The 20,251-nt window shown below is 35.8% G+C and overlaps 1 protein-coding gene across 4 annotated transcripts in view; it reads right to left on the bottom strand.

Moving 5' to 3' along the window:
• ADGRV1 (adhesion G protein-coupled receptor V1) overlaps positions 1 to 20,251 on the bottom strand; it is a 556,802-nt gene that overhangs the window by 497,943 nt on the left and 38,608 nt on the right. For all 4 annotated transcript variants that reach the window (XM_053224888.1, XM_053224896.1, XM_053224893.1 and 1 more), the window contains exons 2-9: positions 18,091 to 18,275; positions 15,907 to 16,056; positions 14,704 to 14,799; positions 11,861 to 11,965; positions 10,955 to 11,068; positions 8,321 to 8,886; positions 7,501 to 7,771; positions 6,532 to 6,861 (exon numbers count right to left, since the gene is read on the bottom strand). In XM_053224888.1, the coding sequence (XP_053080863.1) occupies positions 6,532 to 6,861; positions 7,501 to 7,771; positions 8,321 to 8,886; positions 10,955 to 11,068; positions 11,861 to 11,965; positions 14,704 to 14,799; positions 15,907 to 16,056; positions 18,091 to 18,275 (1,817 nt within the window). The remainder of the gene's footprint in view (positions 1 to 6,531; positions 6,862 to 7,500; positions 7,772 to 8,320; positions 8,887 to 10,954; positions 11,069 to 11,860; positions 11,966 to 14,703; positions 14,800 to 15,906; positions 16,057 to 18,090; positions 18,276 to 20,251) is intronic.

The following is a 20,251-nucleotide window of genomic DNA, read 5'->3' as shown; positions in this document are numbered from 1 at the left end:
CACCATCCTATTTCAATCTCCTGCACTGACTTCTTGGGCTCTTTTTGCTCTTCAGTTATTATTCCCCAAGGTTCTTCCTAAGCCCTTTATCTTATAATTTCATACACTCTCCTTAAAAATCCCTAGATCTCTCCTTCAAATTCTAAATCTTTATAATCAACTGTCTCAGGACATCATCTAAATGTCACACAGACACCTTATAGACAGAATGTCCAAAATAGAAATCAGTATCTCTGTTCCATGTCCCGTCACCACTAACATCACCAACACTGCCATCTTCTTTACCTCCTTATCACTTATACCCAACTATCTTGACTTTAAAGCCAAATAGAGTTGCCCATATCTCATTCTTCTCTTCCACTCACCACACCGTCAATCAGTCACCCACTCCCCCTTCCCTGACAGAGAAAATTCAGTATCAGAAGATCATTCAGAACTCCAAATGTAACTTAACATGTCTTTCTGTTCAAAGAAAAACAGCCTACGTATAACACAAATTATCCCTGTATGTACTTAATGAACATGGCCACTAGAATAACTTTCATGGTGTTCTTCTCATCTAGAATGGCCTCTCATCATCTCACAAGTCCAAAGTGTACCTACTCTTAAACACCAGTCAAATCTCCCTCTCTTTCCAGAAGATTTCCTGGTATCTACAGTCATCTTTATTCTATCTCTTTCTGAATTTCTAGTATTAACCTCACTAAACTTAGAACTTTATCATAAATTTCACATGTTTCTTGCTCATCATTTTATGCACTCCAGACTTTTACTTTCCAGCAAAGTCCTTGTGAGTCTGTGGTCTTCTCAGCCTTTTCCCAGCCATGACATAGACCCAAAACTGCAGCTGAGACACAGTAAATGTTTGTCGACTCATCCCTCCAACACAGGATGAGCTCTATAGGAATCTTGGTATATTACAAACCTTCAACATCTTAATATTCTAACTTTCCAAAATTCAGCTGATCAACCCATGCAGTGTTCACTTGAGAAGTATAGCAACAGACAATCACTACAAGACTGGAAAAATCATAGAGATTTTAAGTTGAAAAGCAATTTTGAACTTAGTAAGACATTATGGACCTCCCACTCTATAGAGCCCTCTGTTAGGCTTTGTAACGTGGAAACGATGCGAGTAAGTACCACCAGAAGAGACTTGCAATTTAAGATGATTTTCCACAAGTGGACAGGACTAATTCTGATCCGACATACAACCTCACATTTTATGATAAACAATATATATTTTATAGAGCAAAAGTAAACGCCTTTTTTAAATGTCATACATTTTGTTTTAAAAATCACATACAGGAAGACAAAGATAGGAAAAATTCCATATTTGGTAAATAAGTCATTTGAGTAAAAGAAAACAAAGAAATCAGATTGACCAATTCTCCCGCAAATATGGTATGTAGACTAATTCAAGTAAAATAGAACATGTAAGTATACTGCATTTACTTTATAAAATAAATACAATGTAAAGGTAAACAGTAAAAGCCACATAACTGTCATTCTTTCTAGAGAAAAGGATTATATATGTGCACACATAAATTACTATTTATCTTAAAAAATATCACAAAGAAGAAACACATAAAATTTGTATATTTGAATCACATATAAATATAAGTGCATTGCTTGAAGGCAAAGATGTTTCTAAAATATATGGCCATGTGTGAGTCAGTATGTGTTTGTAAATGAACAATCTCATTCCCATACGCTCAGAAAGAGCTAAACTAATAATACTGTTTATATCAAGAAAAAAAACTCAATGTATTTTTCCTTCAAAACTTTCTAAAAAGAAGGAAAATAAGTCATAGCTTACATTTATCAAAAAAGCTACAGAATTCATTCTAAATATAATATTTTTGAAAACACAAAGAAAGAAGATATAGAAGGCTATGAAATGAACTGATCCAAAGGAAAATGCTAATTTTCCAAGGCTTATTTCCTAGTCTCTAAGCCTTTTTGTCTGGGTTCCTTAAGCATCTGCTAAATCAAACTGCCCCATTCACAAAGAGTCGTTCTTTGCTTTCAGATGGTTTGCAACTGGGACAGCACATTAGCAAACCCTAAGCCTGCCAAAAGTTGTATCTCAGACTAATGTACTCAGCTGAGAGGGTTGGTGAAGAATGAGGAGCTCATGTCTCAGATTCTCCTTTCTTCACTTTCATTCAACTTTCCACACAGAGTCTGATGCCTCCTATTCTTGAGTTGCTCATCCATTATGTACTATACAAACTATACAACCTTCTAATTTCCACCAGCCTTCCACAACCTACAGCTGTTTTGAACCTTGAGGAATTGTGTCCGTGACTAATAATGTCTCTTTCGCCCTATAGTGTTAAATTAACTGTCTGTGCTGTAAGACCTTTTGTTTTTTAACTGAATACAGAAGAGATAAAGAATTGAGTCCGGAATTAGTGGTGCAAACAGATTTCTAAACTGGCATCACCAAAATTCAGACATTATACACTTCTTCAAGCTTTTCCTTACTTTTCAAGTATCATCAAGAAAGGAAATTCTGTCATGTTCATATGGAAAGATGAAAAATAGCTTGGATAAAAGCTTACTAATATTGGCGCAGACCCTATATAGATATAGGGTCTATATCACAGTAAAAAACTAGTTTTGAGGAAGCATGAGGAAAAAAATCAGAAAGCTAAAAAGGGCACAGAAAAGTTGTCTACGACTCAAGATCAACTTTACTGCATCATCAGTCCCAAACTGAACTCCTGCCACTACACTATTACCATGATGCCAGGAGGACCAGGCCTCCATGAAAGCAAAAGTAACTGTGTAAAACTTCTGCTCATTTCACTTGGGATAATAATTCGGTTCACGTATCATTTGTGCCCTGTGCAAGACTGGGGGCAAACAGAGGGAGAACTGAATACTGTCATACACTGAAACATATGTTATGAATTTAAATGTCTGTGTTCCCCCAGAATTCACATATTGAAAACCTAATCCCCAGTGAGATGGCATTTGGAAATGGGACCTTTGGGAGATAAGTGGGTCATGGAGTAGAGTTCTTGTGAGATTAATGACCCTATATGAAGGGACATCAAAGAGCTTGTTTCCTCTCTCTCTGTCCACTATGTGAGGACACAGCAATAAGACACTATTAGTCTGCAAACCAGGAAGAGTGCTCTCACCAGACGCTCACCATGCCCAGCACCCTGATCTCCAACTTCCCAGACTCCAGTACTGGGAGACATTTATTTAAAATAAATGTCTGCTGTTTAAGCCACCTAGTCTACGGTATTCTTTACAGAAGCCTAAGACAATGTCTATTAATAAGAAAGCTCTGAATCCAGACAACAACAGCAGAGAAGGCAAAGGACAGAGTTCACCCCAAAAGTGAAAAAAAAACTCCATTAAATTATGAAATTCTTCTTGAGAGGTTATTATCGCCCAAAGACTCTTGAAAACTCCTAACTTGGGAAAATGCTGCCCTAAGCGCAAGCTGGTGAAGTCAGTATGTATTTCAATCTATTAGGACCAATTTTAAAAAGTTGTGACGGGGCGCCTGGGTGGCTCAGTCGGTTAAGTGGCCGACTTCGGCTCAGGTCATGATCTCACAGTCTGTGAGTTTGAGCCCCGCGTCGGGCTCTGTGCTGACAGCTCAGAGCCTGGAGCCTGTTTCGGATTCTGTGTCTCCCTTTCTCTGACCCTCCCCCATTCATGCTCTGTCTCTGTCTCAAAAATAAATAAACGTTAAAAAAAATATAAAAAAAAAATTGTGACATTTTTTATAAGGCCAAACTCACAGCTTTCTAAATGTATCTCTAAATGTGTTCTAGTAGCCGCATTCTTGTCACTTTAACTTCTTGTTCAACAGGGCCAGGGCCACAGGCTCAACCATGCACTCAATCCACTTCACAGATCCAGACCCCTCCCCGCAATCTGACCAGTCATATCACAAAAGCATCCCACAAGCCAAGGGGAGGCAGATACAACTGTATATAAGGCCATGTTCTCTTCACCCATCACTCCAAGAGAAATTCATGGGTACTCCGAAGAATGCATTATCCTCATAGACAGAAGTATGCACAACATCATAAGTACCCCATTTTGAGGGGACATAAAATAATAATAATAATAATAATAATAATAATAATAATAATACAGATAAACAGGCAGACTCTCATACCACTAGTGACAAAATTTCTGGGAATAGTGCCAAAAGGTCTCCCTCTGGGTACACATATTACAAAGAGGCATCCTCTATATACCGATAAATCATATATCTCCATAACAGGTAACCTAGACCCCTCCACCAGGAATCCTCAAGAAATACACAAACAACGGGGTGCTTGGCTGACTTAGTTGGAGGAGTGTCCGACTCTTGGTTTCAGCTCAGGTCATGATCCTAGGGTCCTGGGATCAAGCCCCAAAATGGGCTATGCACTGAGTGTGTAGCCTGCTTAAGATTCTCTCTCTCTCCGTGTGCCCCTCTCCCCTGCTCGCATGCATTCTCTCTCTAAAATAAAAAATAATTTTTATTTTATTTTATTTTTGATTTTTTTTAACGTTTATTTATTTTTGGGACAGAGAGAGACAGAGCATGAACTGGGGAGGGGCAGAGAGAGAGGGAGACACAGAATCGGAAGCAGGCTCCAGGCTCTGAGCCATCAGCCCAGAGCCTGATGCGGGGCTCGAACTCACGGACCGCGAGATCGTGACCTGAGCTTAAGTCGGACGCTTAACCAACTGAGCCACCCAGGCGCCCCTAATTTTAAAAAGAAATACACAAATGGGACAAGCATGAGCAGTGGCCCAGCTTAAAAAAAAAGAAAAAAGTCTTCAGAATAAAAGAGCTATCCCACCAAGTGCTAATAAGCAAGGTGGGACACAACCCTACAGAATTCAGAACACCAAAAACATTTAAAAAAGCCTTCAGAGATAATGAGCAAGTTACCTAAAAAGGTAAATAATGTCTTTCCCCTCAAATTTCTCATCAACAACTGTGGAAGCTAAAAGACAATACTTTCTGAGTGCTGAAGAAAAAATTATTTTAATCTAAAAATTTCTACCAAGCCAAATTATCAATGTTGAGTTTGAGATTTTGTTTTCAGCTGCTCAAAGACTCAAAAGTTTACCTTGCATATTCCTTTTGTGCACATGTATTTGAAGAAGATATACTACAACAAAACTAAAACACAATTCAAGAAGGAAAAGGCAAGAGATCAGGAAAATTCAGCTCAGTAAAACCCATCCCAAGTAGCAGGTGTGAAGCAAGCGTAAAAAGCAGTTAATATGGCTAATCTCACCATCCAACATATAAGACAACTGGAAGCTATAACATGGTAAGGATGGCATATAGGAAGACAGCAATTACAAATACCAGAGAAAGCAACAATAAACCAAAAAACAAACTCTAGGCAAAAACATGAAACCAGTTTAAATGTGCATGATTCAAAAAAAATTAATGGAATATGCTATTTCATTTGATATATATTTCGGTTAGCAAAATGTGTGGTGACACAGGATTATAAACTCTTTATCCATCCATTCATACTATCTAATTCTGTATTAAATTTATTTACATAACCAAAATTTGATAAGCACCAATTTTATTGCTAATTTTCAGATGCAACCAAAACCAAATGCATGGAAAATGAGCCACCGTATCAAAAATGAGTGCAGATTTTTAAAATTTCGGCAATAAGGGGCGCCTGGGTGGCTCAGTCAGTTAAACATCCAACTTGAGCAAAGGTCATGATCTTGCAGTTCGGGAGTTCGAGCCCCACATCAGGCTCTGTGCTGACAGCTCAGAGCCTGGAGCCTGCTTCAAATTCTGTCACTCTCTTTGCTCCTCCCCGGCTCGTGCTCTGTCTGCCTGTCTCTCTCTCTCAAAACTAAACATTAAAATAAATAAAATTTTGGCAATAAAATAATATTTTGGCTAATAAAAGTTAAGAAATAAAAAAAAAACACAACATGGAAGAATATGTTATGGGGCCCTAACTTCTTATTATTAAAGAGATGAAAAGCCAGAGATTGCATCTATAGTTAATAGACAAAAGAATCAGATTTCAGTATATTATTTAAAAATATCTACACAATTTTTCTCATATTGCTTTTTTATTTCTGGAATGCCTTCCCTGCAGCAGCCATCATGAAAAACAGTATTTATCCTACAAATCCCATTCCTATGTCACATTAGCCCAAATCAACTCCAAAGAATGGCAGCTCTCTCACTCTATCTCCCCACTCCCTGGCCCTTCTTCATTAAACAATCTGTGTTACTCCATTGTGTCACCCATTATATTCTGACCTGCATTTCAAGTTGGTGTACTTTTATTATCACTTGATTACAATATTAACTTTAGTAGGATCCTTGTTTTATTCATCCTTATATGGCTTGGGAACAGACACAGTCTCTCTTTGGACCCCCTCAACAAAATTTAGTAACCAATGGTAGAATCTAAACCATAAATAAGGGCAAGAAAATGTTCAGTTAACTCTCTCACAGAGACAAGTACACGTGCAGGTTAGCCAAATTTTAAACTGTTTTAATCATTAAAATACCTTTACTAGAAAGTGGGCCCCATTTTGAAGGAATGCATCATTTCTTATTGGTAATTTTGTAGTAACTTGGGTTTTCTGCTCTGGAAAAATGAGGTTATTTCTCCTGGATGTATTTAAGATGCCATCTTTTGCTCGCAAAGGGTCTACAGCTCCAGCAGGAATATAAAGTGCAGAATAAAACATGTTCACATCTCCTTTGGTTCCTCCTAGTCTTGTAAAACTCAGGGATAAATATCGTTCACCCGGGCTGCTTTCAATCTTCTGGTGTTCCATAGGAAAAAATATTACTAGGCCATAAACATCATCACTATCCTGAATGTAGAACAAAAGCTGCAGATAAAAATAAAATATTAAAGTACAGAATTCTCACGTCTGACAACACCAAACTATTTATTTTCCAGGCTATTCTGATTTTTAGTATTTATTTACAGATTATGTCTAAAGATGGTCACTTTTTATATGTAACAGAGTAAAATATGAATCAAAAACAGATTTGAGGGGCACCTGGGTGGTTCAGTCGGTTAAAAGTCTGACTTCAGCTCAAGTCATTATCTCGTGGTTTGTTGAGTTTGAGCCCCACATTGGGCTCTGTGCTGACAGCTCAGAGCCTGGAGTCTGCTTCAGATTCTGTGTCTCCCTCTCTCTCTGCCCCTCTCCCACTCACAATTTGTCTCTCTCAAAAATAAATAAACATTAAAAAGAATTTAAAAAAATAGATTTGACGACCTTACTAATGTACTGTTCATAGGATCTTTTTGAAGAGTGAACTTCTTATTTACAGAAGAGACAATCTTGAGCAAAAGAAACAAATGTCATTTCCAAAACCAGTGTTTCTCCTGTTGTATCAAACTAAACATAAAAGTGATTTGCGCATCAAACTAAGCATAAAAGTGATTTGTGTGACCAAATTCTTTGGCTCCTCTGTAACACAGAAATATTCACAGAAGTAAAACATAACAAGTGATCTACCTCTGCTGGTTCGCTCACTTCTGCACCTCCTCTTATAGTATGAGGCAGAATCCGAAGTAGATAAGCTTCTGCCTCTTCCGGAAAATCATCATTAATGATAGTAAGAGGAATTGATGCCAACATCTGCCCTTGTGCAAAATGGAGAACTCCGGAACTTGGTCTGATATCTGCTATTACCGGTGAAGCATCACTGCTATTCCGTGTCAATTCCCAGTTCACAGAAATATTCCCATGGGTGCCACCATTCCTAACCACTGTAATGTCTTCAAATCTAGAGTTTTAAAAGAAATATATAAGGTCACATATTATACTATGTTTCCCTTAGCTAGGTTTTTCAATGTCAAACTAGCCATCAGATATTAGTAAAAGCAGAATCCTTATCACAAAGAATGAATGTTTTTAATATGAGGGGGTAGATATGTAGATGTGTCCTCGGAATTTATCATAATGTGAATTCACTTGCATTATTTAAATTACTCTGAAAATAAGAAAAAACAGCAAAACCATGGTGAAGAAATGGCACAGTTTGGCACTATGTCCAACACCACAAATACTAAATCTTCGAATAATATGTTCAAATAACGTATTATTTTAAAATAATAAAATAGGGGCGCCTACGTCAGTTAAGCATCTGATTCCAGCTCAGGTCATGATCTCACAGTTCATGGGTTCGATCCCCACATCAGTCTGTCTGCTGTCAGCATAAAACCCACTTCAGATCTTCTGTCCCTCTTGTTCTATGCCCTTCCCCCCTACCTTTCAAAAATTAAAAACATTTAAAAAATAAAATAAGTGTAGCAAGGTTTAAAATCAACCATACCTTGATGTTGTATCTTCATCAATTACCACTGTCCTTTCAAACAAGATACTGTTGAATGAGAGGACTCCATAAGGTTTGTCGTTTGGCTTAATTGTGACTTGCACAGTAGAAGGGCCTAACAGCACAGCATCTCCCTGCAAGGTATCTTTTAATAATACAACATGAAATGATTCAGCAATCTCTGGAATGGTGTCATCAACTATGTGAAATTTTAGGTGTGATTCATGAATAAAAGGTGGAAAAACAATAGTTGTGGTTGGCTGAAGATCAATGAAATCTAAGTCCTGCAGGGCATGTGCTGTTGAATTCCCGGTTATAACAACATAACTGATTGAAACTTCGTATTCATCAGATCCAATCAGATTCCCACTGTCATCTTTCCCACGAACCACTGGAATTATGAGTATGTGATCTTCCTCGGGTACCAAATAAACACTTTGAATGAATCTCACGGGACTATCATTTTTCTTAATGATTATCTCAACTGAGCTCCTAGAGATGTTGATCTCAGCTCCTCCTTCTACACTTTTCAGTTGAATCAAAAATATTTCATCATTTTCTGGTACCTGTCAAATAAATATAAACAGGAGCAAAAATATCAATAGTCAAAACATCTGCAAAGAAACCAAAGTATACAAAGTCACTATGTTTCAATACAAACATAGAAACAGAAATATTTTAACTGGAGGGAGGAAACAGAGAGGCCTGTTTAATAGCTATATATTAAAATATTTTCCTAAGTTAAATAATATATTTTAGATAGGTAAAGAAAAGTTCATAAAGCAATTGTCTGGACAAGTATTAAAGTATAGGTATATGTCTTTAACTTTGACCAATCTCTACATAATGCTAATGATATGACAGTAAAACTGGACATAAAATTTTACTAGTTTTATCAGATTAGTAGAATCAAAAGCAGCATTGTGGTAATCTAATAATAAATATAAGAATATCTAAGAAGCTGGAATAATATTATAGATATATAATATCTAAGAATCTGGAAAACTACATTAAACATCACATACAAATGGTTAGTTTTCAACCATGTGAATTATTCTTGCTTCTCTCTAAATGGTTTCTAATTCAAGAGGTAAATGTACGAGACCAATCATGATTTCCAAAATACACATCATGCTTCTCTGGAGAACAAGTTCTAAGAGTCACTATCATGCAAATGTTCACCTGGTTAAAGTGAAACTTTTTTTTGCAACTGCACAGAAATCCTAGGGATTTCTTCTTCAGTATACTGCTTGAGCTTTTTCTATAAATTCTACATGATGGTTTGATATACATACACATATTTGAATGATTGCCAAGATCCAGAGTATTCACACATCCATCACCTCACATAGTTGACTCTTATAGGTGCGTGGCTGAACACTTACGATCTACTGTCAGCAACTTTCAAACATACAACACTGTTTTATTAACTGTAGGTACCATGATGTACATTATCCTCAGAAGATGATCTTTTAGGTTTATAGTTAAAATGTATAATTAATCATTGCCCTAAATTATAACCTTTCCAAGGATCTAAAAACCAAAGGTTTTTATTAGTTTACATAACCAGATCAACTAGAGTTATCAATGCTAATACCACTTCACTTTTTTCAAGGAGAGAGTTTCTAATAATATCTTCTAATTCATTTGTTTTTATACTCTTAGGATTTGTTGTGATTTGGTTTCTTGATTTTTTTTTTTTTTGGAAAGTAGAAGCATGGTTATAAATTCCCAGCTATTCTCTCTTCTTTTTTCTGACAATACTAAGATTGTTTCATTAAAAGTTATGTTTTCTCAATCGTGTCTCAGCTTTTTGGCTAAGATCAAGTGTAAAAGTTATGTTTTCTCTCATTTAGCTGACGGAGATATCCTTGCACATTATTGTTCAAAATCAATTCTCACCCTAGTTAAGTTAGCTATCTCATTTATCTCAATCCTTGGTAGCTTCAATGTGAAATGTAAAAATAACTAAAGCTTTCCCATGAATGTGAACATTTAAAATATCCAAACAAGGGGTGCCTGGGTGGCTCAGTCGGTTAAGTGTCCGACTTTGGCTCAGGTTATGATCTCACAGTTTGTGGGTTTGAACCCCACGTCCAGAGCCTGGAGCCTGCTTCGGATTCTGTCTCCCTCTCTCATGCTCTGTCTCTCTCTGTGTCTAAATAAATATTTTAAAAAATTTTTTAATTAAAAAAAATGTTTAATTAAAATATCTAAACAAAAGGATATCAATTACAGTAGAATTTTCTTTGCTTTTATAGTAAAATACTTATGCTGGGTAGATAGGACTATACCTACTCAAAACTGCAATCACTAACAAAAAACAATCATCAAGGTTTACCAAATACTTAAGTTACTGTATTACATGTGGTTGCCAGTTATATTCAGGTTCATCAGCTTTTATATACACAATTATGAAATAAATAAGGTAAATATTTACCAGATATCCACCAAAATGGCTATTTATAGCTAAAGTATACACTAACTAGTTAGTACAATACACTAGCTTTACATAGGACTAAGTTCTTGAATAATTTCAAATACTGAACACAATTTAATGCTTGACATAATGTTCTAACATGTCTATACTGCAGAAAGAATCTCTGTCCCATTGAAGCATTTATATTATCTCACCTCATCGTCAAGTACTGTCAAGTTATAAATTACTGTTGCTCTGCCAGGGGGAAAGGTGATATTTCCTTTAACTGGGCTCAAATCTTCCTCAGGTGGATTTGGGCCACCCTCTACCTGAAAAGAAACACATAATACCATCCATAAATGCAAAATATTTCACTAGAGTAAGAAAGCATTATTGTGATGTTAAATGACAAAAATCTGGTTTTTACTTAAAAATGTTTTATAAGAAGAATTATAGAAAACTGTATGTAAGTTTGCCCTTGTAATTAATAGTCAAGGCCTGTAATTATAGATATGGACTATAATCACATTAAACTACATGATTTCTAAGAGTTTTCTCTTTTTTATTTTTTCAAGCCATTATATTCAACCTGAGAAAAAATGTATTCTTCCATGAGAGGAAGGTATTCAAAATTGGTAAATTCTCTTAAGTCATAGAATCACATGGCAATTCCACCAGTGACTGTTTAACACTGGGCAAGTATTCAGCAACTCCAAGCAGCACTTTCCCCATCTTTAAAATAATCATAATAACATACTAACAGGCTAGATATAAAGATGTAATAAAATCATTCCTTTTGAAAAGTACTTAAGTACTCTGTGCCTGACCTCTTTTAGGTGCTAAGGATACAACAGTGAACAGGTAAACTCCTTACCCACAAGGACCTAACATTTAATGAAAGGAAAAACTGATAAAGAAATACATATTTTTCAGATGATAAGTATTATGGAGAAAAAAAACTAAGAAGGGCACGGGGGAGACTGAATTCTGAGAAGAGATGCTGTTTATACGCTTAAGATTCTCTCTCGCTCTCCCCCCTGCCCCTCCCCAGCTCGCTTGCTCCCTCTCGCTCTCAAAAAATAAAAAAAATAAAAAATAAAGTGATTGCACAGTACACTTACCTCAAAAGTCACAGTGACCATTCCATAAGTTCCTTTTTCTCTGATGAGAGTAAGAGGCACAGATTCATTTCTGCCCCTAGGTTCACTCACTGTGATTGAAAAAGGCTATCGGGAAGAACAAAGACAAATCAGGCACTCATCAACCAGAGGTAGAGTAGTGCAAAATATTACCTTAGAATACTAAATTTCCACAGATAAATTAATTCACCTGGTGCCCTGAGAGTGCTGTACTTCCTAGCATTAATTAGGTGTATCTAATAAAAATGCTAAAAAATAATAGTGTAAAGGGAGCATAAAACTAGTCAGGCAAAAGTTGTAAGTTCTTGTTCTGGTTCCATCAACTAGCTGTTCTGCTGAGGGACCGTAAAGATTATCTAGTTGAAAGACAACAAACTCAAATGCCCCAGAGACCCAAGAGGTCACAAAAACGAGTTGCTTCTCCAGATGACAGCAGTTCATTTGCAACCACCCACTGGAAGTACCACCCACAGGCCTTGCTCCCAACCACTGTTCCCTCCTCAGTGGTCAGCCTATCAGCGAAAAGCAGAGAACTGCTAATGCTTTCAGGACATGATCACTGAAGCAAAGAAGAAGCCAGGACTTCAAATGCTGAAACACTCTGGCTTGGCTGCCTGAAACTCCAGCTAGAAGAAGAGGAAGAGGGAAGCAGCCAGGTGCATGGTAACTAGGGCAGCAATGCCCATCTTTCCTGGTGACACCAAGTTTCAGTGTTCCCATCCATAAATAGGGATAGGAATGCCTGTCCCAAAGACATCTAACATCAGTGCTATCTTCATCATCAGTATAATCATCATCCAGGCCAGGAACCAAATCCAGCCTATTTACTAACTACTGTGAGCTCAAAAGCTAGTTAATTTAATTCTAACCACATGATGCAGGTGCCCAGTCAGAGGCTGCCTGGCAGCACTGTGACCACAATAGTCAGGGACCTGTGACCAATGCAAAAGATTAGGATTCATTCCCAGAAGCTAAGATAAAAGAAGAAAAGAAAAGAAAAGAGAAAAAGAGAGAGAATAAAAAGAGAGAGAAAAAGAGAAAGGGAGGAAGAAAGGAAGAAAGGAAGGAAGGAAGGAAGGAACCTTTAAACAAGTCAGTATGAGGATAGTGGGGATAGGTTGGGAGTAAATATAAAAGAAAAGAGAAAGACAATAAGGAGAGAAATTAAGCAATTAAGTGAGCCTGCCTCATAATTAACTAATAATTCCCTATAATTTAAATAGAAATGACTGATTAATTAATTTAATTAATTTTGTATATGACAATATAATGGAGGTCACAAAATGTCTACTACATTGATATTATCCACATATCTTTTTTAATAAAGATACTGCAATTAAAAGATCATATTTATCTATAGCCCACCTTGTTTCAAAGATAATTTAAGGTACTAAGAAAATGACATACATTCTACCAACTGCAGCAGCAATCTAAATTGGAAAATAAATAAAAAGCTGGGGAGTACCACATCATCTTTTAGTAATGATAATTAGTAACATGATTCAAAAAGACTCCATATCAGGAAGGTTATTATAGTCTAAAATTTCATGGCAAAATCCAATTGTACCCAAGATAAATTTTGTTTTATTTTAGGAGCTGGAAACAACTTCTCTCAGTGGGGGACCTAGCTTGTGGGTTTGTTTCTAAAGATAAAACTCTATGAACACAGAACTGGTCGGGAACATAGGAATCTGGCGATCAGAGAGAATAAAATGAACTGCTCAGCAAAACTAAGGGGGATGACAAGGAATTTTAACCTTTAAGAAATATTAATAAATGGGAAAATCTCAGTGTAGGGATTGAGTATAGAATTTTTAAGAACTATGTCTGCTACTGAATTTTCAGTTTACTGTAGGTTTTTCCAGTATTCTTTCAATAAGTTTTTCTCATCTCCCAACTTTCAGAGAAGGCTGACACACAAGATTTTCTTTAAGAGGCAGATGAGAAAAATCAAGCAAAAGGGACTAGATTACAACATCTGCTACAAGACTAAATGTTTGTGTCCCCAGCCCCCCAAAGTCATGTTCAAATGTAGGAGCAGGGCCATTGGGGTGACTAGATCATGAGGGCAAAGCTCTCAAATGGGATAAGAGCCCTTATCAGAGAGATCCCAGAGAGCTCCTTGCCCCTTCTACCTTATGAAAGCATAACAAGAAGACCCCTAGGAAGCAGGCTGTCACCAGACACCAAATCTGCTAGCACCCTGATCTTGGACTTCAGCCTTCAGAACTGTGAGAAATACATTTCTGTTGTTTTTAAGCCACCAGTCTACAGAATTCTGTTACAACAGATGCAAAAGAATAAGACAACATCCAAGTTACAGACCACCAACGGAAGTAACAAATGAATCAGGTGGAATGATCAGCAGAAGAACAGGACAAGAGACAGCCAAGATCACATAGGCCTCCTCAATCTGAAGAAATCTCAGGCAGAACAAATGGACAGTCTACAGAATATGGGATATGGATGGAGTTAGAGCGAATTTTATTTAAATTTCAAATGGCAAGATGATACCAGGTAATATCATGAAAAATAATTTAAAAATTTAATAACTACTGTGGTGCCTGGGTGGCTCAGTCAGTTAAGTGTCCGACTTCAGCTCAGGTCATGATCTCATGGTCTGTGAGTCTGAGCCCCGCGTCAGGCTCTGTGCTGACAGCTCAGAGCCTGGAGCCTGCTTCAGATTCTGTGTCTCCCTCTCTCTCGGCCCCTCCCCTCCTCATGCTCTATCTCTGTCTCTGAAAAATGAATAAACCCTAAAAAAATTTCTTTAATTTAATAACTCTTATCTAGCAACCACAAAATTGATCAGTTTGTAACCATACCATATTAAATGAAATAATCCCAAATGCATTGTCATTTGATAATATTGTCACCGTAACAGTCCTTGGCCATCCAAGCTTCACATTTGCTGAAGGTTTCTAAAATGAAAGCCCCAAGGTAAGTTAATAAATTAAAAATAAGAGGAAAAAAAGAATGATTTTAATAGAGTTTCTGTCTTTAAGTAATTGTTCAGACTATGAATAAAAATACAAGCATACTTTTAATGCAGATTAAGAAAATGCTTTCAAATTAAGTCAACATGGTAAAGAAGTCCCAAATAAAAACTTTTCAAAAACTTGTAAAAATGATTAATCACTAAATCATCACAATGATAAGCAAACACTGGCTAGTAATGCTATATTATAATTACTCCAATCTCATTACTAATATAACAGAGAATTAAGTAAGCAGTATAAAATTCTATTCAAACCTGTTTTCTTCTCACTATAGAAGGTGCTGACACTTAAGAATTATTTACTTTATAAATTATAAAGCCAAATTAAAGATAAAATATTAAAACATTTTTTCTGATTAATAAGGGAAGAGTTTTCTACAACATTTCTATTGATATTCTACGGCAGCATGATATGCAACAAAGTGATATACAAAGGCAAAACAGTATTATTTCAAGTATCATTTTCATAAAAATTTTACTCATACCAATATAATCATTCTGAAAAGAATTCTCAATGCCCCTCAGAAAAATTAACTACAGCAGTGTTAGCAGTCATTACCTCAACCTAATAGATCAAGCCATAAAGGACAATTAAACCTTAGGCTATTCAAACATTTTTCCCAGAGCTACTCCAAAATGATTCTAAGGCACAGGGACCTCCCACTTCCAAGCCTGCTTTTTGTATCCCTCTCCTTTGAACTCATAAGTCTCGGTCATTCTTTGTGCATCTGGTAGCAGGGGAGGGATAAAAGAGAAAAGAGCCAAAGGGAAGACAGGTTTTTCTTGAGCATCTGTCATGGCAATTCCTAAATAAGCTGAATGGATCCAGAAACTAACTGTAGAATCTTCTAAACAAGATTGTCTGAGGAAAAATAACCAGACCATGGAATTGCCAAAGAGACTGTCAGTCCTGACTTCTTTGAAAACCACCTCTAGTCTCTAGATTGGTTTATCTCTAGAGAAACAGATTTTTAAGCATTGTGAGATTTCTGTGAGTTCAAGGTGGGCAGCAGGGGCAAGAAGGACTTACCTGGAATGTCAAGTGAAAAGTAAAAGTTTCGTCGGGCTCTGGCAAGTCATCATCACATACTGCTATGTACACTGTTCTATTTGTTTCTCCAACAGGTATAAAAGCTGCAGCATATGTGTCAAAAAAGTCACCAGTGTCATCTCCATACAGCTATCAAATGCAAAACAGAGACAGTTCTTAGGACAACCAAACTGATGCTAATTGGAGCCATCAACAGAAAACACAGTAGTCATCAACTAACACTAATGTTTATATAACGGATGTACAAAAACAAAACAAATATTTAACAACCAATAAAAATCACCTTCAAAACACATTATTAAAAATGATTCTAAACAGAAACATTTGTTTATGCTCTAGAAGGTAAAGGAATCACGACACAGAAAAGTAATAATTGCATAGCAAGTATGGATGTGAATTTTTTTTCTCTGCCTCTTGAATGATCTCAAGGGGATTACAGCAAACCTGACAAAAAAAGAATTGTAGCTAAAACTCCCTCAAAGAAGAAGTGGAAATAGACTGTCAAAATACATCAGGAAAATAAAAATTACTTATGCTATCAGTTTCAAAGAAGTACTTTTTCCAGAACTGTCAAATGAAGTTTTATTTATATTTTCCCATAGTACCAATAAAGACTCAATTCTTTCAGCATTCCAAATTATTACTCATCACAAACTTTTCCTTAAGTTTTTAAGGCTTCATTCTACAACATCAGCATTGCTAACAGATTTTCAAGGGAGCAGTAATGATGAAATTATAAAGGAACAACTTCTTGTGCAAATCTAAATGAGGTTTCTTTTGCCAAAGAACTCAGAATGAATAACCTATCTACTAGAAAAAAAACCATGATTTAGTGCAAATAAAAAATGATGAACATGTTTGGGAAATTATAGTCAATTTCTAGTTTTCATTTGTAAAAATAAAGGTTAAATACTTGAGATATCCGAGTAAGTTAAGGGTACCGAAAAACTTGTACTTATACCTTAATATAAAAAGTTGCAGTCTTTTACAAAACATTAACTATCAAGAGCCACTAAAACAAATAAAGAGAAAAACACAGTAACCCAACCCCAAAAATCATTTAACGATCCAAAATATGCAAAAATCAATACATATGTAAACATTTTCATCAGAGCAGCATTTACAGCAACAAAAATTGGAAAAACCTCAGTGAAAGCCACGTGAAAAATAATTGGGAAATGATGATGCCACCATGGGGAAAACCTGTGAAAAATGACAGAATCACCCCACAACATTCTTATGATACAATAAAAATTATGCATAAAAGGTTATCAACTACAATGTATACTCGTTAAAATGAAATAAGTAAATATATACACACATATTATAAATTAAAAACTAAAAGCAATGCACAAAGTTATAAAACTGGGTTTGTTTCATATTTTTTTATATCTTTCTTTTCCTTTTTTATCTCTTTTTTACAATGTTTCTCAATGTGATAATTTAACCCACTACTTCAAAACTTATTTTTGAAAAAAAATTTCAAGTATTTTGGGCCTCAGATATAGCAATATCCTTAGTGGTCATATGACATTACTTTCTGGTTACACGTAGACACAGATATATGCACACTGAATCCATCCAATAACTAAACTGTGTGCAAGATAACCTGGCAGTTTAACAAATCCTACCTAACCTGTACTTAAGTTAATGAACTTAATTTCTCCCAAGCTTTCTGACAAAATTCACTTTTAATTTGCCATTACTTTTAAAAATTTTATGTATTTTTCCCTAAGCCACCTGAAATATATATCTGAGCAGAGATAACTGGAATCCAAATTACCCGAAGTAAATGTTAGTCTACCTAGGAATACTTACTGATATCTTTTTTATTTGTTTTAAAATAAACATATGAACATTTAAAAATAATCAGTCTATATCTTTACTATTATTGCCACATGCATATGCTAATTGGTGCACCCTATAAACCTACAGGAAATATGAATGGAATAGTGTACCTACAAATCATTTATCATAATGAAACAACTCAGAATCTCAAGTTAAAAAAAATTTAGGAAATATGAATGGAATAGTATACCCGAAAATCATTCATCATAATGAAACTACTCAGAATCTCAAACAGTTAAGAAAAATTCTTGTCGCTGAAACTAAGAAATGTCATATCATCTACTTCAGTAAGAACAGAGCTACATCATTTCTTACCGATACAATTGCAGTGACATTTGCTGGCTCTCCTATCCTTTCGATGACAAGACGAATAACTGTTGTACTTGTTTCATTAACTACAAATGTTGTCTGTCCGGCAAACCTTATTTCTGTTTCTCCAAACACATAAGGGATGAATAAAGCTGAAAGGAGATTTACTAATAAAGATGCAGAGGGCATCCCTATTAGGAAAAAAAGAAAAAAGCTTTGTTCACAAAACATACCTAATATATTTTCATTAGACCATGTTGCTACAGATATAAACAGTGAAGAGCTAGACGCTAAGGAACTAAGACATAAATCCATCAAATATTAAACGATCCAACTTAAATATGGGATCAGAGAAATAAGTTTAAAATCACAATCTCTTCTATGATTATTTTTTACAATTCATAACTACTTTTTTTCTTTAACCTTATAACAAGATAATAGTTATCAGTAGTCTTAAACTTATTTATCAAATTAGGGTTTTTAAATTTTTTGACCCTCTAATTTATCCTAAGAAAAACATAAATCAGTACTTTGGAAATGGAATTAAAGCCCATCTTCTCCCCAAAATGAAACTGTAAAATACAACACTAAAAAATTATCAAGTCGATCAATGATCTTAATAGGGCCTCTTCATCTATTTATTTATCACAAAACTATGAGAGAACTCTTAAAACTGGGATATAAAAGCAGCTGAAGCTGAAACTTTATTAATAAATTGATTTCTTGGTTGTGTCTACTTTTTCCTGACATTTGTCTTACTTGAAAATGCTTTTTAAAATTTTTTAGTTATTGCAAGGAAATGCTAATGCTTTCAACATAAATTTCCAGGACCTAAATTTCTCCCATTCTACTACCTAAAATACTAACATCGTTTCTTAGAAAATGTCTATGTTGCTTTAAAAGTAAATTTGGCAAAGTGTGTATTTCCTTCTTTTCCATAACTGTACTGTTTTCTTCTTACTAGAATGTGTGTGTTTATGACGCATCAATAGTGTTCCTACTTGCAGCCCTGTGTGATTCAAGTGCTTTCAAAAGCACAACAGTGCAGTGGCCTCTTGAAAGCAATGTTGTTTTGTAATGTAGATGTACCTCTAAAAATGTGAACAATTGATCTCACGGATCATTAAGATTCCAATGGATTATGTGAGCAGTCACACGAACATAACAAGTTCATGTGTTTTAAAGGAGAGTTGCATTATGCACTCAGTGAGCCAAAATGCTTCCTATTACTCTTTACCTTGGTCAAGAAGTAATAAAATTTTCATGTATGTGGTACTGCCACATGGCTACACGTGGCTTTGTATTTAAAACCACCAAATACATGAGATCTTGATATATTTTACTTTAAATTCAATTTTCTCAATCAAGTATATTCAAACAATGCAATCTGAGATTGCTTAATGACGTCTCACATAGTTAAAACTGCAAAATCCACAGGCAGGGATGCAGAGGTCAGATGGAGTCCAGGAAAAAGACATGGGCCAAAAGGACCAGAGATTCTGGAAGACTAAAGCATTTTCTACACCTGTGCCTTCTCTCTAAGAATGTTTCACCTGCCATGGGGATAAAGGGACTTGCAAGAAGAAATAAAACTTCTCTCTTCCCTGACTTCTAAGGCAGTAATGTTAGCCCAAAGAAAGGAAATGAAAAGAATGAGAGAAAGGGAAGGAAAAAGGCAAAGCCTGAGTGAGGTAGGAGATTAGGAGCAATTCTGGGCCACCAAAGACAACTAAGATTTTCTGTGGAATTCTAAAGCCAGAATGATTTCACACCTCACTTATGACAAATAGTGGGAAAGAAATGAACTAGGAATGAGAAAGAGAATACAGAATGGAGGGGTGATGAGGCAGCGATGCGTAAGAAAAAGATCAACTGTGGTCTACTGTGATTTCGAAAGAAAAAAAAACTCCTTGAACATGAGATGTGATAGAATTTTGAGCTGACAGAAGTAAGAGGACACCTGAAGTTCTGAGTGAGAAAGACTGTAAGTGAATTACAGCACGACAAGGGGGAATCATGAATAGCTGGAGATGTAACTTCTCAAAATTTGCCCTCCATAAGAAACAAGTCAAATGTTTGTTAAAATGCTAACTCACGGACTCAAAAATTCTGATCCGGTGAATTTGATTGAGGCCCAGGAATCTACATCCAACAGGCAGCCCTTTCA

The sequence above is a fragment of the Acinonyx jubatus genome, chromosome A1 (assembly GCF_027475565.1).
Source record: "Acinonyx jubatus isolate Ajub_Pintada_27869175 chromosome A1, VMU_Ajub_asm_v1.0, whole genome shotgun sequence".
Taxonomy (NCBI): Eukaryota; Metazoa; Chordata; class Mammalia; order Carnivora; family Felidae; genus Acinonyx; species Acinonyx jubatus.
This window is presented reverse-complemented; position numbering and strand designations above follow the sequence as displayed.